The sequence below is a fragment of the Bufo gargarizans genome, chromosome 7 (genome assembly GCF_014858855.1).
Source record: "Bufo gargarizans isolate SCDJY-AF-19 chromosome 7, ASM1485885v1, whole genome shotgun sequence".
NCBI lineage: Eukaryota > Metazoa > Chordata > Amphibia > Anura > Bufonidae > Bufo > Bufo gargarizans.
In genome coordinates, this window is record NC_058086.1 from 24,789,355 (window position 1) to 24,815,918 (window position 26,564).

Genomic DNA, 26,564 nt, shown 5'->3' on the forward strand with positions numbered 1-26,564 from the left:
CTCTCTCAGCTGTCATCTAGTTGCACTGATTGCATCCCTTTAAATCCCCTCCCATACTGCATCACTTTGCGGTTTAAACAACTTCCTGGAGTGTGCTGATGCTAGAAGCTGTTACTGCTGCATCCACAATATAAGTTTGTTTTCTTTATTTCTGTTTGCCTGTGGGCTTGATCCTAGGTGACCCTGACTCCCTCCGTATTAATTGTAGGGAGCCGGTGGTCGTGTCCCCTCACTATTATAGGGTGTTCAGGTGTCATACAGTCGAGGAACGAGGGTATGCAATTTTCTACCATTGAGATTTTTGCATAGGCTGAGCAGTAAGGGAGAGAGCTAGGGCTGTTACAGGGCTTACCCTCTTGTTCCTTAGTTTTGGATCAAGTCAGTCGGATCTTCATTTGTGTCTTCTAGTTTTCTGTAACACCATCCGTGACATGGCCTTACCGCTGATTAGACCACATACTGTGTGTTTGGTAGCCCAGGACACTTCCTGCTGTCCTTGGATTGGCCGGCACTGCTCACAGGAGGAGGGCTGGACAAGTAGGAAGCTTTTTGGGCAAGGGTAGTCTGAGAGGAGGTAGGCCATCTTAGATGGCAGAAGAAGAGCTTGAGAATTAGCGGATGCTTAACTAAAAAGATGAAAAAGAGGTCAACAGGTATGTTTTCTGGTCGTTTACCAGCTATTGGGAATTTTATTTATTTTTTTAACTTTAACCGTAATGCTACCATGGGATAGGCATACGGCCACCCTTCATATAAGATAGGGCCAAGGGCTATTCATAGTATTTAGTATATTGGGCAGACTAGATGGGCCAAATGGTTCTTATCTGCCGACACATTCTATGTTTCTATGTTTACCATAGTTCATTGGAGGTTTTTTACCACTAGAGGAAGTGGAGACACAAAAAGGGGTAGTTTCTGGGGTAGCGCATTTTTGGATCTTGTAGTTTTAGCAATGCTAGACATATACATACCCTGGTTAAGGATATCCAAGAGTTGTATAAGTTGTATGCTATATGTATAAGCCCTCGCTTAGACATATAGCATATTGTCCATCCGATCTCTTCACCAATTTAGTACTACTTTGTCTAACCACTAATGTTACCAGCGGCCATTGTAGGGTTTTTACCACTAGAGGGGGCTGAGACTCAAATGGGGCAGTTTTTGGGCCACAGTATTTTAGGTTCCCATAGTTTTAGTAACACTGTGCCCTCTAGACATATAGAAGCACTTGTAGAGGACATCCAAGAGTTGTTGAACCAGTGTCTACACCTAAAGGTGGGGATATCTCTTTAATTCTTGCAGTAAGGCTCTCCCCTGCTTACTATATGCCCCTGCTTAGATATATTGTCCATCCTACCTCCACCAATTCAGTACTGTTTTGCCTGACCAGTAATGATACCAGCGGCCATTGGAGGGTTTCTACCACTAGAGGGGGCTGAGACACAAAAGGGTCAGTTTTTGGGACAGTACATTTTAGCTTCCCATAGTTTTAGCAATGGTATGCCCTCTAGACATATAGATACCCTGGTTAAGGATATCTAAGAGTTGTTGAACCTGTGTCTATACCTAAAGGTGAGGATATTACTTTAATTCTACCAGTAAGGCCCTCCCCTGCTTAGTATACGCCCCCGCTTAGATATATTGTCCATCCTACCTCCACCAATTGAGTACTGTTTTGCCTGACCAGTAATGATACCAGCGGCTATTGGAGGGTTTCTACAACTAGAGGAGGCTGAGACACAAATGGGGCAGTTTCTGGGCTACTGCATTTTCGGTTCCCGTAGTTTTAGCAATGCTTCTTAAAGCTATAGGATGTTTTTGTAACATCCTATGTTGGGAATTTCGTTTTAAGGCCTTGACATTGTCATATGAGTTCAGGCGTCATGCTCTGCGGCTGAAGCTAATTATTTTCCGAGTTATTTGAGCAAGAACTTGACCGCATTGGACCAGAAACAACAAGGAGATAAACTTCTCCCAAAAAAACACGCCTTAGCTTTAAATATACACTGCTGACATTTCATTGTAAACCGGCAAGTGCGGAAATACAAGGGCATATTTCTAGAACCTCTCCGACCCCCAACCCTGACACCCAGAAATGTAGTGGCCATTCAGTGACCTGCTCTGGACATTGTGAAGGAATGTTAAACTTAAAGGGGTTGTCCAGAATCAAATTCCACATGGAGAGTCCACCTTGTGACCGCACCCTTAGGTTGAAAATTGTATTGGTTTACCAGAAAGCAGTGCATTGTGGGATCTCAGATATTCGAAGATAGCGCTACAGTTAGGTCACATGTCTGACCGAGGCGGCGGAACTAAACTGCTGTCTGTATCCAAGGGCAACCAGTAGAAATCTGAATTCAGCTCTGGAAATGTAAGAAAAAGATGGAAAGCGATGAAATTTTGATACCAACAGAGTGTAATGTGCACGGCGCCTAACATATCGGTCCACGTTCTTCTCCCTAAGGCCTCTAGCACACTAACGTTGTGCATCCGTTCCGTGCATTGGGGACCGCAATTTGCCTAAGGCCTCTTGCACACAAACGTTGAGTATGCGGGCAAGTCCGCGATACACGGGCACGGGCCTGTGTGCACTCCGCATCATGGATACAGACCTATTCACTTGAATGGGTCCGCAATCACGGAGATGCGGAATGGAAGCATGGATCGGAACCCCTTGGAAGCACTACGAAGTGCTTCCGTGGTGTTTCTGTCCGTGCCTCTGTGCCTTTTTGCGGTGCGGATGAATCACGAACCCATTTAAGTTGCCCGTGCATTGGGGACCGCAAATTCTAGTCCCCAATGCACGGAACGGATGCACAACATTTGTGTGCAAGAGGCCTAACCCTGACAGAAAGATCATGTTCAGACCAGCAGAACCAAAATGCCTGCCTAGCTGAAGTCTGACACGTGGGCGGTTTATAAGACGTGGGAGGAATCCGCCTTATACAGTCGTCTTATTTTCCATCTTTCTTCCCAAAGATAAGATTTACTGTCCGGACAAACACAGACTCCATGTTGTTTATGACAGGAGGAATTATCTAAATAGGTTTCTGTTCCATGTTTATTTCAGAAGCTCCGCTCTCACAGAAGCGCTCCGCTGCAGAGTCCAGAAATAGCCGGGAAACCTTTATACTGCCCTTGTAAAACTGCAGAGTCTACGTGATGTGAGGGAATCGAGACAAAAACATCATATAATAAAATCTATTATAGAGTGCCGTATATTGCAGCGCAAGTCTATGGGAGGAAGCTCCAAAGTCTACATGCTGCCCTGGGGTGGCTTTAAACCCAGAATCCAGGGCTGGATATTTATCTATCTATCTTCTGCCTATATCTATCTATCATCTATCTATCTATCCATTTATCAATTATATAATTCTTATCTCCTCCAGGGGCTCACACATCACATTAGCTTTAAGCTAAGTGAATTACGTCTGAGCGCACATTGCTAAAATATCACTTCTGGGGGCGCTGGAAAGTATGTCATCTATCTATGTAATTATCTATCTATCATCTATCTCATATCTTCTGTCTATCTATATCTGTATTTTATATCTATCTACAAAAAAAAGAATAGACCAGCACCACCAAAATATATATAAAATGGAATACAGGTGCACGCTACCTTGGCAGCAACGTAATGCGTAGAACTACAAGTAGCAGCACACTGCTTAATGCACAAAGACACAGGTGAACGGTGAATACATGAAAGTGTAAACGTCATCACTGCTGTACTTACTGTATGAGAAGTAGAAGCTCTTTGCGCAGATTTTTTTATCAAGAATAATTCGGGCCCATCTACCAGCGACAAGGCGGCTTCTAACAGATGGACCTGCTCTAACACAGGCCTCTCCTGGGCTATCAGCCTACAAGTTTCAGGACAAAGTAGGATCCAGCTATAAGATACTGTGATTAAAAGCACCAGGTAGATGGGGGGAGTGCAAGGTCTATCTACCTATCAAGGCTCGGACTGGCCCACAGGGGTACAGGTGAATCCCCCGGTATGCCCCTGAGCAAGCTGGGCCCGTAGTCTCCCACCCCATAACACAGTCGACTTCCTGCACTACATACATATATCCAGTGTACAACACCTTGACCAGCCTACAGTTGCAAGAAAAAGTATGTGAACCCTTTGGAATGATAAGGATTTCTGCACAAATTGGTCATAAAATGTGATCTGATCTTCATCTAAGTCACAACAATAGACAATCACCGTCTGCTTAACCTAATAACACACAAAGAATTAAATGTTACCATGTTTTTATTGAACACACCATGTAAACATTCACAGTGCAGGCGGAAAAAGTATGTGAACCCTTGGATTTAATAACTGGTTGAACCTCCTTTGGCAGCAATAACTTCAACCAAACGTTTCCTGTAGTTGCAGATCAGACGCGCACAACGGTCAGGAGTAATTCTTGACCATTCCTCTTTACAGAACTGTTTCAGTTCAGCAATATTCTTGGGATGTCTGGTGTGAATCGCTTTCTTGAGGTCCTGCCACAGCATCTCAATCGGGTTGAGGTCAGGACTCTGACTGGGCCGCTCCAGAAGGCGTATTTTCTTCTGTTTAAACCATTCGGTTGTTGATTTACTTCTATGCTTTGGGTCGTTGTCCTGTTGCAACACCCATCTTCTGTTGAGCTTCAGCTGGTGGACAGATGGCCTTAAGTTCTCCTGCAAAATGTCTTGATAAACTTGGGAATTTATTTTTCCTTCGATGATGGCAATCCATCCATGCCCTGACGCAGCAAAGCAGCCCCAAACCATGATGCCCCCACCACCATACCTCACAGTTGGGATGAGGTTTTGATGTTGGTGTGCTGTGCCTCTTTTTCTCCACACAAAGTGTTTCTTCCAAACAACTCAACTTTGGTTTCATCTGTCCACAGAATATTTTGCCAGTACTGCTGTGGAACATCCAGGTGCTCTTGTGCAAACTGTAAACGTGCAGCAATGTATTTTTTGGACAGCAGTGGCTTCCTTTGTGGTATCCTCCCATGAAATCCATTCTTGTTTAGTGTTTTACGTATCGTAGATTCGCTAACAGGGATGTTAGCATATGCCAGAGACTTTTGTAAGTCTTTAGCTGACACTCTAGGATTCTTCTTCACCTCATTGAGCAGTCTGCGCTGTGCTCTTGCAGTCATCTTTACAGGACGGCCACTCCTAGGGAGAGTAGCAGCAGTGCTGAACTTTCTCCATTTATAGACCATTTGTCTTACCGTGGACTGATGAACAGCAAGGCTTTTGGAGATACTTTTATAACCCTTTACAGCTTTATGCAAGCCAACAATTCTTAATCGTAGGTCTTCTGAGAGCTCTTTTGTGCGAGGCATCATTCACATCAGGCAATGCTTCTTGTGAAAAGCAAACCCAGAACTGGTGTGTGTTTTTTATAGGGCAGGGCAGCTGTAACCAACACCTCCAATCTCATCTCATTGATTGGACTCCAGTTGGCTGACACCTCACTCCAATTAGCTCTTGGAGATGTCATTAGTCTAGGGGTTCACATACTTTTTCCACCTGCACTGTGAATGTTTACATGGTGTGTTCAATAAAAACATGGTAACATGTAATTCTTTGTGTGTTATTAGGTTAAGCAGACTGTGATTGTCTATTGTTGTGACTTAGATGAAGATCAGATCACATTGTATGACCAATTTGTGCAGAGATCCATATCATTCCAAAGGGTTCACATACTTTTTCTTGCAACTGCATGTTCATATAAATACTTGATAGAGTATTAAAGAAACTCCCCAGTTTATTATTATAGACACGATCAGAGCTGAGATGACTTCTAGGTACAGAGGAAACTGCCAGTGCCCTCTTCTCCCCAGGACCTACCTTCTAAGAGTCGCTGCAGGGCCCCCTATATTCAGTCATCTGGTAGCATCTTCCTGCTGTGTGAGCAGGTAATATGTAAAGGTATTATCTATCATCTATTATCTATGTATCTCATATCTATCTATCTATCTATCTATCTATCTAGCTATTATCTATCTCATATCTATCTATCCACTGTGTGTAGCTGGCCAGCTAGGACCTGTCCTAGATTGCTAATATGGCTTATATGTTTATTATTATTATCATTTATTATTAAAGCGCCATTGATTTCATAGCGCTGTCCATATGATAAGCGGTGCACATACATAATACAGACAATTGCACTAATCATAAACAAGACGAGTTACAGACCGGTACAGAAGAGGGCCCTGCCCGCGAGGCTTACAATCTACATGGTATGGGAGAAGGACACAGTAGGTGCGGGTGAAGCTGGTCATGGCGGTATAGATGCAGCAGGGTCACTGGTTGTAGGCTTGTCTGAAGAGGTGGGTTTTCAGGTTTCTTTTGAAGGATTCCACTGTAGGTGAGAGTCTGATATGTTGGGGGAGAGAGTTCCAGAGTATGGGGGATGCACGGGAGAAATCCTGGAGGCGATTGTGGGAAGAGGAGATAAGAGGAGAGGAGAGAAGGAGGTCTTGTGAGGATCGGAGATTGCGTGTGGGGTAGAGTTGTTGCGATACAAAATTTTGGATTTGATTTTGATACGATAAAAAAGTATTGCGATACTCGATACCATTCGATATCACGTGAAAAAATAAACCAAAAAAGCCACGTGCATTCCGCATTTTAAAAAAGGGCGAATCGTGCAGTTTTTATTTCTTTTTTCTGTTCCGGCGTTCACCGCATTGATATTTTTTAAATATTTTAATAGTTTGGACTTTTCTGACGTGGCGATATGTGATATGTTTATTGTTTATATATTTTATATGTGAAATTGGGAAAGGGGGTGATTTATACTTAATATTTTGGTGTTTTATTTTTTTTATGTTATATTTTTACACTTTTTATTTAATAACTATTTTCCCCCTTAGGGGCCAGAACCTGGGATCTTTTAATCCCTTGTCCTATTCACCCTAATAGATCTCTATTAGGGTGAATAGGACTTCACACTCTCCCTGCTGCACACAGCAGCAGGGAGCTGACCATGGCAGCCAGGGCTTCAGTAGCGTCCTGGCTGCCATGGTAACCGATCGGAGCCCAGCGATTACACTGCTGGGGCTCCAATCAGAAGCCACTGCCACCAATGAGGGGGAGGGGAGAGGGGACCCTGTGGCCACTGCCAACAATGATTTTAATACTGGGGGAGTTGGGGGGGGTGGGGCGCAGCACCTCCAATGATTTTAATGGGGTGGGGGGAGCACTGCGCCACCAATGATAATTAACCCTTAATACAGGAAGCGGGTGCCAGCAGCAGATCAGCGACAGTTAACCCCTCAGGTGCCGCACCTGAGGGGTTAACTGCCGCTGATCGCAGCTCCCTGTCAGAGGCAGGGTGCCGGCTATGCGATTCTGCTGCTGGCACCTGCCTCCTGTATTCAAGGTTAAAGACTACCTTATATGGGTCCGGACTTAGTTAAGTATTAGGCTACACAGAGCGGCGCCCAGAGAAGTCCCAGCACTTACTATTATTCCTGGGCGCCGCTCCGTTCGCTCGCTGTGCCCCATTACTGTCTCCTGCTCCATATACTAATTACTATGGAGCAATAGGGAGGAGACATCAGCTTCTCTAGTGGGCGTTCCTTCTCCCTGCACTGCGATAGGACAGAGCAGGGAGACGGAACGCCCACTAGAGAAGCTGATGTCTCCTCCCCATTGCTCCATAGTAATTAGCATATGGAGCAAGAGACAGTAATGGGGCACAACGGGCGAACGGAGCGGCTCCCAGGAATAATAGTAAGTGTTGGGACATCTCTGGGCGCCGCTCTGTGTAGCCTAATACTTAAAGTCCGGACCCAGGAAAAGTCCTCCTATCATTGGTGGAGCAGTGTGCCCTCCCCTCCTCTGCCCCTCTCTCCCCAATGGTGGCAGCAGCACAGGGGGGTGGGAGAGAGTGCTTCCTTCTCCCCTGTGCTGCTGAGAGAACATGAGCGCGCTGAGAGCAGCGCGCTCATGTTCTGTGATACTAGACTGCACAGAAGCACCTGCCAGTATTGAAAAAATGGAAATCCCGGTATCATATCAATACTGGGACAAAAGTATCGATTGGGTATCAAAATTTCGATACCCGCAACAACCCTAGTGTTGGGATGTATCGGGAAAGTAGCTCAGAGATGTAGGGAGGGGACAGGTGGTGGACAACCTTGTATGTATTTGTTAGTATTTTGAACTGAATTCGCTGGGCAATGGGGAGCCAGTGAAGGGATTGGCAGAGGGGAGAGGCAGAGGAGTAACAGGGTGAGAGCTGGATTAGTCGGGCAGCAGAGTTGAGGATAGACTGGAGGGGTGTGAGAGTGCTAGATGGAAGGCCACAGAAGGCCACAGCTGTTTATACAGCTAAACCTGACAATAACCTTAATACAGTTCCTATGTTTCTGTGTTAAAGACAAAAGCAGAGTTATTTACAGTGACTTCATGTTTGGATGTCATATAACTGGTATATATATTGTGTTCACAGAAGCAGAAAATATAGTATGCCTTTAAGATTCATTATATGGATGTGAGGTAAGCTGAATGACACAGCAGAAACAACAGAAAGCATAGAGTTAAACTGTTGTTGCTGGGCAGGAGTCTAGAGCAATCACAGCCAGCCTCATACACAGCAGGAGTTTTGATCAATCGCAGCCAGCCTCACACAGAGCCTGTGTGGTAAATCCCTCTAGCAGGAGCTGCTAGAATCATTATACACCAGAGAGAGGAGCTGAACAGACATTCACTCCAGTAAGAGCTGTGTTTTATGGAAGCAGAGAGGCCAAAATAGGTATTTGAAACAGTTATATAATGTTCCTACTGTTAATATAGTGATTAGAACTGTATACTGAACCAGTTATATGTGTGTTTACGTACAGTTCCACCAATTGCAAACTACAAAGTTCACAATCCAAATCCAAATATCATATAAACGAACTACTGAGCCATACAATAATACAATCCAAACAAATTGCATACAAATGCGAACTGCTCATACCAGATCATAAGCAATTGTATGGAGCAAACTGCAAACCAAGTGAACTATTAGTTAGACCTCAGATATACCTCTGAGAGAGATCATAAAGTGCTTAAATAACTTATAGTAAGAGTACAGATACTGAAGAGAGAAATATATCCACCATTTTATGTTGAATGACAAGATTGAACAACCATCTTATGCATACCGCCATTTTATGAATCTTTATGCAACACGTGTTTTGTACATGGATATGAAGTTAATAAAGAAGTTATTTCAAGCATTTGGTGTGCTCTTTAAACCTACTGTTTCCATAGAACGGCGCTAGAAGAATTACAGAGTAACAAACAGTCTGGTTAGACTAAAAGTCAGAGATACCAAAATTCTTCTAATGCCACAGCGCAAAAGGCACTTCATAGTGCTGCGCCTGCCACAGTGTGTGATGCGGTTATCACACGTCACATTAGCTTTAGGCTCAGATCATTACGTCTGAGCTCACGTTGCTAAAATATCTCTTCTGGGAGCGCTAGAAACTATGTCGTGTTCCGCGCCCCATGCAGTAAATGATTCTTCTCCATCGTATATTAAAAAATGCAGTTTTCTAACATGCTTTGTGCATCTCGCTGCTTTCAAGATCTCTGCTTGCACTGACTGAATTGGAATCTGCTTTCCAGGACAGAGCTCTATTACCTATACTGTAACAGTAACAAGCCGTGCACCGGTGTGACCGTCACAGGACCAGGACTGATTGGAGTCCAATTCACTCACTGCAAACAGAGATCTTGCTGCTGCCAGGAATATTATAAATGTAATCATCTTTTCATGACGCATTCACTGAGACCTTGAAAACTCCCTTAAAGGGCCAGATGACAATTTTCTGGATCCAAAACCTTAATAGGTCCAGGGTCATTTACCCTCCCTTTCCTGGCTACTCTGGAAGCAGATTGGATAATTGACGCAAAAAAAATTATAAAAAATTGCATTGCTTATACAGCAACAGCGCCACTCTTGACCACAGGCTGTAACAGGAATTGCAGTATTCAATGTCTTGTAATACCAGGCATGGATAAGAGTGGTGCTGTTTCTGGAAAAAATATAGTTAAACTCACTTAAACAAGGCCCTTATCATGAAAACAAAAAGGCTAAATATGGAAAAAAAAGTGTGAAGTAAGTTGCAAAAGTTTTCTCAATTAAAACCAAATATGCTTCTTCAAAGTGTTGTCCAGGATTAGACAAATATGATTGCTTTGTTTGAACAACAGCGCCACAAACATCACAGGCTGCATGTGGTATTGCAGTTCAATCCCTTGGAGCAGAGCTGCAGTACCATACACAACCTGCTGACAAGAGTGGTGCTGTTCTTCTACAGGGGTAAATTCTTTTTCTTAGACATTTTTTGCAGGGTTGGCTCTGAATATCTTGGATGGAAGATGCCAGATGGCTTCGGGGGGACGGGCACAGGTGTCGAGGCGGCTGCCTGATGAAGGAGGGCCTTGCCCTGTGTAGCTCTGGGTGCAGCGCTGCCACAGGCAGGTAAGAGTCATCTCTGGGAGAGGCCGCCTGCCAGGAAAACCACTGTGCAAAACACGTAAGATAGGCAGAAGTGGGTGGAAGAGATGAACACACAGGAGGGGAGGTGTAGAGCCTGAGGAGGAGCACGCGGCAGGGAGGTGACAGGCATGTAGAAAGGTGACAAACAAAAAAATGTGGCAGGACCGGCTGCAGCAGTGACACTGAGGGAGGCCGCCTGCAGGAAAGACAGTCCAGCCATGGGACACTGAGAGCCTGTCCTCCGCAGCATGGGGACTGAGTGTCCAGGAAGAGAGCTACAGCCCACAATGAACTGACGCCTGGAATCCATGGGGAGTCTGGGATCTAGGGATGGTCTGCTGCTGCTCTTCCTCACCTTGAGACTACTTCTCCTGTCAAACGTCAGCCGAGGGCAGGACTCCTGCTCCGAGGAGGAAAGTGGAGTGGAAATATTTAGCAAAAAAGTCTCCGCCAACTTTGTAAGAATTTCTTTTTTTTGCTAAATTTTAGGATTTATGTGTAACTGGATAACTGTAGAGATCGGTAGGTAGATGGATGGATGGACAGATGTATCTATGATAGATACATAGATGTTAGATCGATGGAAAGATGATTGATGATTGACAGAAAGATAGATGTAGATGGGTATTAGATAAATTGATATTAGAGAGATGTGTAGATAGATATTAGACAGAAAGATAGACAGACGGACAGACAGATAGATCTACCTCATATCTATGTACCTACCTACCTACCTGTCTATCTATCTGTCTACCTATCTATCTATCTATCTATCTCATATCTATCTATCTATCTATCTATCTATCTATCTATCTATCTTCTATCTATCTCATATCTATCTATCTGTCTATCTATCTCATATCTTTCTTAGGGTGCTGACAGACATTCAGGCTTTTTAATGCAATTTTGAAAACAAAATCAGGTCTGGATCATCAAAAAAGTTGAATGTGTGGCAGCGCCCTAAGAAAGATAGATAAATGATATATTATACATAGTGTATTATTTTTATGACACTAGTAATATATACCGTATACGGTTTCATATAGAGATGATAGCTATATATTTACATGCGTTACTCCAGAAGGCAGACTGCGGTAGAGGAAATGTCCGTCAGTCAGGCCCTACTCTATTGGCCGGTGCCGTCATTTATCTGGAGGGTGTTCGATGGGCGATGTGCCCTGATCTTTACGCCTCTGATGGCCGCTGATCACTATGATGCCGCTGATCTCCATTAGGGGGATCATCCGCAGCCTTTAATGAGTGTTCTGCCTTCTGTTTTATGTGTCTGAACATGGAGGCCGTATTCATATGTTTGTGTCTCGTCGGTATCTTCTCTGCGGAAGGAGCGGCTCAGGAGCTGGAATACCAGAGCTGAGGCTGTAATTATAGAGAAGGCGAGCCCAGTTTAGTAAAATGGCAGGGATGATAATTATACATGAGGACATATTTATTACACCTATTACACAGGTTTATCTATAGCGAGACCTGACAGAAAAAAACAACCCTCATAAAAAGTGTTGAAAAATGCCATAAAAAACCCCCACATGTGTTGGAGGGGATTTATAAAAAAACAGCAGAAACTGTCTAAAAGTGAAACTGCCTTTGTCGTCCCTAGCAACCAATCACAGCGCAGCTTTAATTTCTTATAGTGTGGTCATAAAATGTAATCTGAGCTGTGATTGGTTGCTAGGGGCGACAAAGGCAGTTTCACTTATATACAGTTTTGCCTAAGGCCTCATGCACACGGCCATTTGCCCAGCCAGTGCCCGCATATTGCTGCGCGACTGCTGCGACTTACAGCTGGCTTATGACGGCAACGCTTTTACCGCAAAAAAAAAAAGTCACCTATAAGGCCTCATGCACACAGCTGTTGTGCGGCCGCTCCGTGCATTGGGGAACGCAATTTGTGATCCCCAATGCACGGGTAACGTCCCGTGCGGCGGCCGGGATGGATCGAGACCCATTCACTTGAATGGGTCCACAATCCGGAGCTGCGGTGCGGAACGTGGGCACGGAACCCCACGGAAGCACTACAGAGTGCTTCCGTGGTGTTTCTGTCCGTGCCTCCGCACCGGTGTGGATGGACCCATTCAAGTTGAATAGGTCTCGATCTTTCCCGGTACCCCGCACTGGACATTGCCCAGTGCATTGGGGATTACAAATTGCGTTCCCCAATGCACGGAACGGCCGCACAACAGCTGTGAGCATGAGGCCTTATAGTGACTTTTTTTTTTGCTGTAAAAGCGCTGCCGTCATAAGCCAGCTGCAAGTCGCCAGAGAAATTTGACATTTTTGTGGTGTTTTTCTTCACTTCTGGGGAATTTCTGGTCAGTGGCGTTTTTTTAATGCCTTTTGCCATAGACTTCTCAATAGGACTGGAAAACAAGCCTAAAAGGTGGCCATATTGGTTGTCACGTATAAAGCTAGGGCTCCATGGTGACCTCGCAAGGTCCCCCATTGGTTGCCGTGGTCACACGCTGCCGGAAAGCAAGCCATTGGTGTGCAGTACAAAAGGATGCAGTGAGAAATGGCGCTAAACTGTACAGCGATTTAATGTATATCTGAATGTTTTATTTTTAGATGAAGTGGTTTTAAAGAATCAGAAAAAAACATTTAGTGGTGTATTCCCGCCAAAAACATTGAGTAATAGCGCCTTCCCTGCCCACAGGTTGTGTGTGGTATTGCAGTTCAGCCTGATTCAAGTCCGTGGAGCTGAGCTGCAATACCAGACACAGTCCATGGACAGGTGTGGCGCTGTTTCTGGACAAACCCGAAATGTTGGCAATCGTCCATTACAAGGTGAAGTAAATTTGCTGATAATGTAGCCATCAGAGGGAGCTGAAATGATTGAAAAATCATTTTATGGATGAAATTATATTTCTTTTACACGCGAACCAGCAAAAGAATTTTTTTTTTGTTTTTTTTGTGCTGAGGTTGTGTTTTTGTATGGCGATTGTTACAGCACTTGGCGCATTGTCTGCTGACACGCCATGCGTTAAGCCTGGGCTTTTCATCAACCTGGTGGCGATTTACATTCCTGGCGACCTGTACAGAAGCTATCATGTCACACAAATCCATAGAAAGACGGATCTGAGACACCAGGGCGTAGTTACTTCATACGCGGGACCTTTACCCTCTTGTCCAGGCCCCTGTTTATACAGGAGCTGTACCTTTCAGCTGACCAGCGACGTCAGCCTTGTGGACTCTAGGTCATCGAAAATGCAGATGTAGCAGAGCTGACTGTGTTATCACTTTACACACAACGCCTCAAAGCCAACAGTTAAGAACTTGAAAGTAAGGCTACGTAAACAAATCCAGCAGAGAACAGCCTGCCCGAGTTCACCGATCCGGCACTGCCGAATACTGTCTTTCACCTTAGGACCTAATAGACTATAATGGGATCCGAACGGTTCCGGCATGAGTTCCGGGGTTTCGACCGGACGAAAGACATGCATCCAACCATGCCAGCAATTCTTGTGAATGTCATCTCACCCTTGTACTCACCCTTTTACATGTGAGGGTAGTCCTCTCGTTTTGTGGGGCCCAATTGGCAATAACTTAAATGGCCCCCCCCCCATTATGGTACCAGGTTCTGCGACCCAGGATAGAATGGACTGGTTCGTTCTAGAGGCGTATTATTACCTTATAATCTACCATAGCTTTTTTTGCCATGTGAACATAGCCCTACAGAGTACAGGCTGCCATAAACAGTCTGTTAATCTTGATGGGAGCTGTACACTAATAGGGTGCTAATATTTTAGCAATTAAGGCCTCATGCACACAACCTTGTCCGTTGTGCTGTCAGCAAATTGCAGATCCGCAGAATACGGATGAGGTCCACTGTGCCGACCGCTTTTTCGGACCTGCTGTTTTTAATAGGTCCATGGTCTGCATTTTGTGGACGAAGGGGCATATTTATTAAGACTGGTATTTTAGACCCTGGTCATAATAAGCCCCTGCACTAGCGGTGGATCCGCCGCAGTTATGAAGAGGCGCCGTCCTCTACATAACTTCAGAATCCACCGCCGCTTCTAAATGTAGAACAGTTTCCGAGTGGTCTTACATTTAGACCATTTTCTACGCCTAAAACAGGAGTAGAAAATGGTAAATGAGACGGGCCTGCCGACCTGTCCCCTTCCCCGCCAACATCACGCCCACCTTTTTAGACCTGGCGAGAAGTCGCAGATTACGGGCGCAAAGGAGCTTTGCGTCGCAAATTGCGTCCGAAATATGCCTAATTTATGTTTGATAAATGACCCCCAGTCTATCTTTTTGCAGAATGGACATACAGATGCGGAAAGCACATGGATAATCTGTTTGCTTTCCGCATCCGTATGTCTGTTCCGCAAATAGATAGAACATGCCCTATAGTGGTCTGCAAAATGCGGTCCGCGGGCCCATTGAAGTCAATGGGTCCCCCAAAAATGCAGATGCAACACTGACCACATCCGTATTTTGCGGATCCGCCATTTGCGTCACGTGCATGGAGCCGAACTTGGTGTTAGTAGCAGGAAATCTGTGCGCTTGATTAAATGGTGCACCAAGTGTAATTTAGCTTATACGGTTAGGGCCCTTGTACACGGCCGAGGATCGGGTCCATTATGGTAAACAAACACTCATACGGACTAGGACAGTGTAAGGCTAGGGCTACACTTGTTGTACAACTATTTGTCGCAGCAATGTCACGCAACATTATTTGTAATGATAGTCAATAATGTCAGCGCGACATGCTGCGACGTGACGATCACACAATATTCCATTCAACTTTTTGTGCGACTGTCGCAGTCGCAGTAACAGCATGTCGCAGTGTGACACCATTGACTATCGTTACAAAAAATGTTGCGCAACCTTGCTGCGATATAATGTAGTGCGACACTATCGGCGTCGTGTAGCCCTAGTCTGAAGGTGCTGAAGATCACATGACAAATGAGGAAAATCCTTGTTTGTCGGGTGAACAGAACTGTAACGCGCCACCTAAGATCGGAACTTTTTGGCAGCATATCACCCCGTATAAACAGGGACATACTGCCGGCATTATGTAAAGTGAATGGGGGGATGAATGAGTAAGGCTATGTCTACACGACGACATTTGTCACGCGACAATAAGTCGCGCGACAGGTAGAGTACAACTACACTGCAACATTTGTAGCGCAACATTTTGTTGCACTAATGTCGCGCGACAATTTTTATAATGGCAGCCTATGGTGTCGCACTGCAACATGCAACATGCTGCGACTGCGACGCAACAGTCGCAGAAAAATCTCAAATGGATTTTCTGCGACTGTTGCGTCGCAGTCGCAGCATGTTGCAGTGCGACACCATAGACTGCCATTATAAAAATTGTCGCGCGACATTAGTGCAACAAAATGTCGCGTAACAAATGTCGTTGTGTAGACGTAGCCTAATAACGATCATTCGTTCCCCTTTCATTTTGCATTTGGCCATGTGAAAGGTACTTTAAATGAGTGCCGATTGACTTGCACATTGTTGACTTGCCGCTTTTTGATCGCCCTGTTTCAGAGGACCCTACGTTTTACATTCGGGGGTAGGTGCACCTTAGTACGGCACCATGCGATGAGCATGGCGAGCTTTCTTTTCTTGCTCTGATATCTTTTCCTAGCATAGGAGGATGTTATATAAAATTGCGGCCAGAGCAGATGGTGTTAATGTCTCTTGTGGGTTTGATATTCCTCGCAGCATCCTGCTATACAACTGGCGGTGTCAGCTTGCTGCCATGTCATTATGTAAAGTGATACCGTAATTGTGGTTGGGAGCTTTGCCACCCTGGGAAATTTTTTTATTTATTTTTTTCACTTTCGTCTTCTCAAATATTTCTGTTGTAGGAGATTGTATGAACTCTTTCTGTCTCCTATGTGTCAGTTTTCACTAAAGTTCTAGGATTATATTCGTGAACTCTGGAGAGCTCCACCTGAGGTGTGTTTTACACTTTGCTGAAATGCATGAAAGTTTCGGCAAAGTCATCAAATGGGTTTTCTTAGAAACCCACAAGTAAATAGATGTGGTGGTAAAGATAAGCCGGCTCAGTTCTTGGCCTACATTTCAGTGTTTTCTTGATATTTGGGTTGTAGTGCCTGGAAACTGCCCACAAGGTTGACTACATTCAGGCAAACTATAGAATTCATCTTAAAATTTTAGGCAGACTGTGCTGAGATCGAGTAAATGTATTAAAGGGGCTGTCCACAAATTGACAGCATTCCGCAGATCATATGCAGACCTTTGTGTCTCCATGGTGATAGACTACAAAACAGATCTTGTGTAGTCTGATAGTCTGCTACAGTCTGAAGAAGGGATCAGCAACCTCTGGCACTCCATGTGTTCTGAAACTACAACTCTCAGAATGCGTCATTCACTTCTGTGGAGGTTACAAGAACAGTAGGTTAAGTGTGCATGCTGGAAGTTGTAGTTTCACAACAGCTGGAGTGCCGAAGGTTGCTGATCCCTGGGCTACAGGTAATCAAAAAGAGGGAGTGGAGGAACACATTAGGGCAGAGGGAGTGTAGGATCAGACTACTCAGGGTTTGTCTGTAGTCTGTAACCATGGCGATACATAGGTCTGCACAGGAACTGTAGACACAATATGGTAGTATATTTATAAATATAGCAATTTATAAATAAATAAAAGTCGTATTAACGACTACAGCTCACTCTGCAAAAAATGAGGCCTTATACGGCGCCAGCGAAAAGTTCACAATGAATTAGTGAATCTCAGGGAATTGTTAAAGAAGTGCAGTGATCACCAACTCCAGCTGTTGCAAAACTACCACCCCCAGACTACAGCTCCATGATGGGAGTTCTAGTTTTGCAATAGCTGGAGTATGACAGGTTGGTCACAGTTCACACAATGCACAGCACAGGACTAATTCCAAGCAGACAGATGAAGGTGGGATCATCAGCCAATCACAGAGCGCACACTGGGCCTGCCCATAAAGGATAGCAGAGTGTTGTAATGACTGATGGCTCCTCGGACCAATCACTGCGCAGCTAGAAGGAGGAGTCTTGTTGAAATGAGGGCGGGTTCACTGGATTGTGCTGCAACGGAGCACGTAGCCGATAATATGTGCTGCGCGGTGTGATAGCACAGTGATAATCTGTAAGGAGGTATAGTGATGACGGCAGGGGTGCACCTTTCTGCTGCCTTAGGCGAAAACTGAAATGGCCAATTTCTTAAAATGAAAGCGCTTATTGCCACTGGCCCTTCTGCTGCCCCCCCCTTCCCTCTCTTGCCCTTACCTGGTACTGCCTGAGGCGATCGCCTCACCTGGCATCATTGGTAGTGCGCCCCTGGATGACGGCAGGACATGGGCCAGATCTCCCAGGGCCAGATCAGGAATTTCTATTCAATCGAGATAGGGTGTAGAAATTGATGTTTTTTGTCAGTTTGGAACCACACAAGGTATCCATGACAACAGTGCACCTCACAGAAATCAGAAAGAGACCAGAATCAGAGTCTGTCAGTAGTGCAGCCTCAGGCTTGGGGACCTTCAAATGTTCATATCGCAGCCTAGAAGTCAGTTCAGTTTTCACATTTGTAATATAGACGGAATGGCCTTTTAAATCGTTTAGTCACTTCAAGTAATAAAATAATTGATGAGTAAAACACTATACAAATAAAAAAGGAACGTCCTAGGATCTCATAGCTGCATGGACACCTTTATGGAGGCAGTCATGTGCAAAACAATCATAAACATCCCTGACAACCAATATCAACTTGGCGGACATCCATTTACAACATCTATCAGTACAGAAACATTTCCATCATGTCCAGGGTCCCTGGGTATGGGATCATTAAGGCCTCATGCACACGAACGTTGTTTGTTTCCGTGTCCATTCAGTTGTTTTTTTTGCGGATAGGATGCGGACCCATTCATTTCAATGGGTCAGCAAAAATTGCGGACAGCAAACCGTGTGCTGTCCGCATCCGTATGTCCGTTCCGTAGCCCTGCAAAAATAATAGAATATGTCCTTTTCTTGTCTGTTTTAGGCATTGTTACAATGGATCCGCAAAAAATAAAAAACGAATGGCATTTGCGGACCGCAAAACACATACGGCTATGTGCATGTATCCTAAAGGTGTTATCCCCAGCCTGGAGGCAGATGATCGATGTGGCATGTCAGAGCCGATGCAAAGCAACAGTCATAGGGCTTTTATCCTGCTGTGTGCATGTGAGGAAAGGTATGCAGGTGTATGCTGGGCAGTTGTATGCAGGTGTATGCTGGGCAGTTGTATGCAGGTGTATGCTGGGCAGTTGTATGCAGGTGTATTCTGGACAGGTGTATGTAGATGTATACTGGGCAGGTATAGGCAGGTGTATGCTGGACAGGTGTATGCAGGTATATACTGGGCAGATGTATGCTCGGCAGGTGTATTCAGGTATATACTGGGCAGATGTATGCTCGGCAGGTGTATGCAGTTATATACTGGGCAGATGTATACTCGGCAGGTGTATACTGGGCAGGTATATGCAGGTGTATGCTGGACAGGTGTTTGCAGGTATATACTAGGCAGATGTATGCTCGGCAGGTGTATTCTGGGCAGATGTATACTCGGCAGGTGTATGCAGGTGTATACTGGGCAGGTATATGCAGGTGTATGGACAGGTGTATGCAGGTGTATACTGGGCAGATGTATGCTCGGCAGGTATATGCAGGTGTATGCAGGTGTATGCTGGACGGGTGTATGCAGGTATATACTGGACAGATGTATGCTTGGCAGGTGTATGCAGGTGTATGTTGGCCCGGTGTGAGGCAAAAGTTTATTACATAGCCAAATGTAGTGCAGTAGTCATGAAGAGTCTATCCGTCATATAACGCAAGGTTCAAGCCTATAAAATTCTCAGGTGACCCCAGTGCGGTTTACGGCCTGTAATAACTCCCTCTCCTTGTCACTCCTGAATGTGGACGGTTTTCTTCTTAGTTTTTTCCTTGTGGGAGGAAGATGCAAAGTAGTTTCCTGGAACAGACAATCATTGTTTGTCTTACAATTATCATTGTCTAGGGTTAAAAACACTTCCTGGTCTCCATTAAAGGGGTTCTCTCATCTAGGACTTTGACGGCATATCGCTCGGCTATTTTCGGAAATCCTATAGAAATGAATGGACAACGCACTGCGCAAGAGTGGCCACAAGCTCCATTTACTTCTATGGGACTGCCAGAAATAGCTGAGCCAGCACTTGGCTATTTTCAGAACTCCCATAGAAATGAATGGAGGGTGGCTGCGCAGGTGTAGCTGCTCTCCACTTACTTCGGGGGTCCACTTCTAGAGAACCGCACCTATCTGACATCCTAGTGCTATGACACCAATGTTTTAGATGACACAACCCCTTTAAGTAGCCATTCCAGGATGTTAAAACTGATAAGACTATCCTCCGCATAGACCATGAATTTCTGATGGGCCGGGGTCCAGAGTTCCACACCGATCGTCTGTTCTGCTGTAGCTCCGGTGTCGGAAGTCAATGCCAGAACTGCACAGCTCGGTCCACCAGTATTATAAATGGCACATGGAAGGCGTTCCAGATTTTACATTGGTGACCAGCAGCCTACAGGTTACGATTCTGACTGGTCCTGATCCACTGACTGCACTGAAGAACGGAGGAATACACATCATGGGCCTTTCTACTAAATGGGCTGGAGCTCGAAAAGTTTGTGAAGATGACATGATGTCACCTGCCCGTGAAGGTGTTGTTACTACCTAAACATACCTAAACATACGAGGCTAAGAAATGACTAATAGGGAAGTCAGCATGAATCATTAATGGATAGTCATTATAATAAAAGTAATTAGAAAAAACTGATCAGGAAGAGATATTAAACCATAGATTTAGGACCTGACCTGGGCAAGGTTAATGACAACTGTATTTACAAATGCCTGTGAGGGCAATAGCAACCTATCTTGGCCCAAGTACAAATTTAATACTTCCCTTTAAAGTTTTATTCATTAAAAAGTGTCACTGGTGTGTGTGATTCACATGTGATGGGACACAGACAAACAAACAAAATAGCCTTCTAAAGTGTTAAAATATTATATATTATATTGCCACGTCTGCAGCTACTAGTGCCTGCTCAAACTATCCAAGTTGTTACCCTTTATTTGTAAAGAGGGGGGGGGGGGGGGATTTGTTTCATCACCCCTCTACACAACTGGAAATGCTATTTGGCACCTAGCACTTGAATACAGACAATGGCTTCACTGTTGTCCACCTAAATGTGGTGGTGCATTCAGGGCTAACAACTCTACTACAATCATTGCTGCCCGTTACCCCTGAGGAAGCCAGTGATACTGGCGAAACATGTCGGGGGGCAGATTTAAGTTTTAATTAGCAGCCATGTCTCCCACTGTTAGAGAGTGTCAGAAGTCCGATTGATATACCGTAACCTGTCTGGCACCACCAGCAGGTCGCTTACTTAGTAGGACAGTAGGGTCACCAGTCCCGTTTGTACCACTGGTACGTGCCTGGCATTACAAGCTACCTGTACCATTTAGGAAGATAGTAGAGTTGTTAGCCCTGAATGCACCACCACATTTAGGTGGACAACAGTGAAGCCATTGTCTGTATTCAAGTGCTAGGTGCCAAATAGCATTTCCAGTTGTGTAGAGGGGTGATGAAACGAATCCCCCCCCCCCCCCCCCTCTTTACAAATAAAGGGTAACAACTTGGATAGTTTGAGCAGGCACTAGTAGCTGCAGACGTGGCAATATACCCTGGCAGTAACAAACAGGGTTTGGGCTTAACAATTTTTCAATCCATACAGTGGGATTGAGGTATCACTCTCCCACTATTGAATTTGGATTGATAATTTCCAGCTGGAATTAATTGGTACAATATCTGCGGGACGTAGTGGCACAATACTCTGTTCTTACGTTTATTGGAGCAAGCGATTAAACGTATCGCTTCCAATCGGCTATATCCACCATCTCTCACAGTGGGCTGTATGACTGTGATTTTAACACTTTAGAAGGCTATTTTGTTGTTTGTCTGTGTCCCATCACATGTGAATCATACACACCAGTGACACTTTTTAATGAATAAAACAATAAAAGTGAAGTATTAAATTTGTACTTGGGCCAAGATAGGTTGCTATTGCCCTCACAGGCATTTGTAAATACAGGAAGAGATATTGGGGCATAAAAATGTAGAATTCAAGTTCCCTTCATTCACATTCCCTCCCATCTGTTGATGGAACTTGATGGACATGTGTCTTTTTTCAACTGTACCATGTAACCCCTTTTTGAGGCGGGTCCTCTGATTAAGTGGTCACGCTCCCGGTCTGTAGAAACCATGGTTAACTGATCTACTGAATGGGAACACCATTGTTTTCTTAGGCCCGACTGGTGGTGGGTCAAGGTTTTGATGGTGGTCTTTTTAAGATACTATTTTGGAGAATTCTGAGTTGAAGGGGTAGGCCCATCCCATACATTGATGGCGTATTGCTAGGGTATGCCATCAATGTCAGATAGGAGGGGTTCCCACTCTTGGAACCGGCTCCTATCCCCAGAACAAGGGTCATGCGTGGCGTGCTCTTCATTCACTTCTATGGGACTTCCGAAAAACAGCCGAGCACTCAGCTATTTTCAGAAGTCCCATAAAAAGGAACGAAGGGTGGTGCTTTCTACTTCACTTCAGGGGGACCCCTCCTGTAGATAGGAGTGGGTCCTGCACATATCTGACATTGATGGATGTGCAATCTATGTCCTTTCTTCTACAGCGATATGCCGCCATTACCTGAGTTGAGACAACCCCTTTAATAGAGGGGATCTTTCATTTGGGACATACGCCCATGCAGAGAGTGGCTCGAAAGAACATCTGGAGGACTGAATTACCTGGACAGCTCATTTATTTCATTGGGCGGGATGTAATGCTTAATTTATCCTATAGGGGCACTGCTGTGAAATGAAGCACTTACTGCCAGGTTCTCCCACAGATTGCAGACGATCGCTCCATGATCCCAGCAATGGGACGTCCTTTGATTACCTTATTTTTTAGGGTTCATTTTAAGAAAAAGATATGGTCAATATCACTTTAAATTTCTGGTTATTTTAACGAATGGATGAGTCCGCCAATTACTGCACATCTGAAGAGGTCAATTAACTTTCTGTTCAAGAGGAACATCATGTGCTAAAGCTAACAATAATATCATTCATGCTCAATGTGGCGCCTAATTCCAAAACAAACAGTGTCTTCCTGCGCCCGTGTGCCAATTATCACCTTTCTATAAACCACCACCTGTGTGCCACCTTATTCCACACAGGAGATGGACTGCCTAAGGCTAAAGAAAGACACCTGCCAGGGCCAATTAAAGGGCCCATATACAGTGCCTTTTTTTGTATTTTGGTGCCTCATAACCTGGAATTAACATGGATTGTTTGAGGATTTCCATCATGTAATTTACAGAACATGCCGACAACTTTAAAGATGTATTTTTTTTATTTATTGTGAAGCAAACAACAAATAGGACAAAATAACAGAAAAAGGTCAATGTGCAGAACTATTCACCCCCCTAAAGTCAGTACTTTGTAGAGCCGCCTTTAGCTCCATGTCGCTTTGGATAAGTCTCTATGAGCAGTCCCCACATGTTACCGCTGGGATTTTTGCCCATTTCTCCTTGCAGAACTGCTCCAGCTCCTTCAGGTTGGATGTTTGCGCTTGTGAACAGCAATCTTTACGTCTGACCACAGATCTTCTATTGGATTGGGATCTGGGCTGTGACTCGGCCATTCCAACACATTTACATGTTTCCCCTTAAACCAGTCAAGTGTTGCTTTAGCCGTGTGTTTGGGGTCATTGTCCTGCTGGAAGGTGAGCCTCCGTCCCAGCCTCAGATCACGCACAGAGTGGGGCAGGTTCTGCTCAAGAATATCCCTGTATTTAGCACCATCCATCTCTCCCTCCACTCTGACCAGTTTCCCAGTCCCCCCAGTATGATGCTGCCACCACCATGTCTCACTGTGGGGATGGTGTTCTTTGGGTGATGTGATGTGTTGGGTTTGCGCCAGACATAGCGTTTTCTTTGATGGCCGAAAAGTTCAAGTTTAGTCTCCTCAGACCAGAGCACCTTCCTCCATACATTTTGGGAGTCTCCCACGGGTCTTTCTGCAAACTCACAACGGGCCTTTTTGTTTTTAGCTGAGGTAATGGCTTTCTTCTGGCCGCTCTGCCATAAAGCCCAAGTCTATGGAGCGTACGGCTTATTGTCGTCCTATGTATAGATACTCCAGTCTCTGCTGTGGAACTCTGCAGCTCCTCCAGGGTTACCTTAGGTCTCTGTGATGCCCTCTCTGATTAATGCCCTCCTTGTCCGGTCCATGAGTTTTGGTGGGCGGCCGTCTCTTGGCAGGTTTGCTGTTGTGCCATGTTCTTTCCATTTGGTTATGATAGATTTGATGGTGCTCCTGGGGATCAAAGATTAGGATATTTTTTTTATAACCTCACCCTGACTTGTACTTCTCAACAACATTGTCCCTTACTTGTTTGGAGAGTTCCTTGGTCTTCATGGCAGTGTTTGGTTAGTGATGCCTCTTGCTTAGGTGTTGCAGCCTCTGGGGCCTTTCAAAAAAGCTGTGTATATATATATAATGACAGATCATGTGACACTTAGATTGCACACAGGTGACATCATTTCACTAATCATGTGACTTCTGAAGGTAATAGGTTGCATCGCAGCTTTTTATGGGCTTCCTAATAAAGGGGGTGAATACATACAATTTTCTGTTTTCTATTTCTAAAAAATAGTTTTATTTATATATTTTTCTCATTTCACTTCATCAACTTAGACTATTGTGCTCTGATCCATCACATAAAATTCAGATTAACAAAACATTGAACGTAAGGCTGTAATGTAACAAAATATGAAAAAAGTCAAGGGGGGGGGGGGGGGGTGAATACTTTAGCAAGGCACTGTATCTGATAGAGGAGGGTCTCACCTCTGGCACAAGCACTTACATCCAGAATGGGGGTCAATTGACACTTGCATTTCCTAGTGAGACAATCACCAGTGACTGCATCCAGGTTGAGGATGAGCAGAAAGGTGGCCATGCATGTGCTTGGCTGTCTCCATTCACTAGTATGGGATTTAGCCTAGCAAGTGTGCCTGTATACAGTGAGACGGGGGTCGGAGGACTTCCCTTCTGGATATGAGACCTGCATTTATTATCATAAATGTGGGAATACCATCTTAAAGCCAAGCCATTATGACAGCATGATGGATCTGTCTGCTGTCGGTTCCCAGGGGCAACCAGATGAAGTTTGACAGCAGCTATGTACATGAATATAGAAGCGCTGTGAAATATTTACTAGTTTGTGTAAAGAATACGATAAGGCTGCACCCAAGTGTCAGACCATACTGCGAAGACAAATGTATACAACAAGCTGGCCACTCACTAATACTTGGAACCAAACAATATAATTGAATGTACAATAGACAAATAACAACAATAAAACTCTATACAATGAAACCCAGAATCCGCATATGGACCAGTTACAGTCTATAAATCGGGTATAAAATCTATAAAAAAAATCTATAAAAAATAGTCCTGAGTAGTGATGAGCGGGAGGTGCTATATTCGATTTCGCGATATTTCGCGAATATTCGAATGAATATTCGTGTTATATTCGTCGAAATCGAATATTCGTAATTATTCCAATTATCGCGAATAATATACGATTTTTTTTTTCGCGTATTGCGATTATTTATCTTGATAGTATAAGGCAACGTTCCTATGCTAATTGACTATGGCTAGGCTAATATGTGTATTTTACGAAATTTCGTGATTTGCTCTAACTTCGTCTCTTAGAATATTACGAATATTCTAAAAGACGAAGTTAGAGCGATATTACGAAATTTCGTAAAATACACATATAGATTGTAATTTAGCTAATATAGTGCTATAATCCCTTTTTTTGCCTCTAATTTTTTTTGCCTCTTCTGAACTTAAGTTTTGTAAAATATGTACACTATTAAAAAATATTACTATAGCAGTATATTAGCTTAAATACAATCTATGTGTATTTTACGAAATTTCGTAATATTGCTCTAACTTCGTCTTTTAGAATATTCGTAATATTCTAAAAGACGAAGTTAGAGCAATATGAAGAACATTTGCAAAAGTCGAAATTGCGATGCGAGTAATATAACACGAAATAATCGCATGAAGATTTCAATTTAGCACTGCTATATTCCATATTCTAGCCTAGTATGGAATATAGCAGTGCTAACTTAGCACAGCTATATTCCATATTAGGCTAGAATATGGAATATAGCAGTGCTAAATTGAAATCTTCATGCGATTATTTCGTGTTATATTACTCGCATCGCAATTTGCGAAATTTCGTAAAATACACATATAGATTAGATTGTAATTTAGCTAATATGGAATATAGCAGTAAGTTGAAAACACCACTGACTGGAGCAGCCAGGAAGCCAGGAATCCAAAGGACAGGTAAGAACAACTTTAGAGAAGTGGGAAAGAAAAAAATATAATAAAAAAAAAACAAAAAACGAATATTCGAATTCGCGAATATATAGAACGATATTCTAAATATTCGCGAAATCTCGAAATTGCGATATTCGAGAAAAAAATTCGCAATTCGAATATTCGCGCTCAACACTAGTCCTGAGCAAGAATTAATTTTCCATATAGTCTCTTATGAGGGGAACTAAAATCCAACTGTTCTTATAGTTTGATGACAAAATCTCATAGCACGTGTGCGGCGTCGCGCTGCACAGGCCCAATATTGATCCACTTGAATTAATAGTATCCAAAGTCAGTTCAAACCGCAGCGATCTTACAGGGGTATTATATGCCGTGTATATGCCGTTCGTCCTGAGACACTAGTGCTGTAATAGTGATGCTTACACTTACGTGTCCGCGATCTCACCCTTTGTCTATACCGCGCTGATTCGCATCACGCGCTGACCTGCAGACGTGTATCGATGGCGGTTTACCTCGTGATCGATCTGTTACGGCGTGCGGCTTGTAACTGTAAGCCGTAAGAGATCGAACCACCCGCCCGCCTACGTGAGAACATCAACAGTCACGAGGTAAACCGGC

The 26,564-nt window shown here is 44.1% G+C and overlaps 1 protein-coding gene across 2 annotated transcripts in view; it reads left to right on the forward strand.

Annotated features, from left to right (window-relative positions):
* Positions 1-10,543: 10,543 nt before the first annotated feature.
* Positions 10,544-26,564, forward strand: part of IL17RE (interleukin 17 receptor E) — a 44,739-nt gene continuing 28,718 nt past the window's right edge. Inside the window, exon 1 of one of the 2 annotated variants that reach the window (XM_044301786.1) lies at positions 10,544-10,956. In XM_044301786.1, the coding sequence (XP_044157721.1) occupies positions 10,807-10,956 (150 nt within the window). In that variant the 5' untranslated portion in view covers positions 10,544-10,806. The remainder of the gene's footprint in view (positions 10,957-26,564) is intronic. The other variant, XM_044301785.1, reaches the window with a different exon arrangement.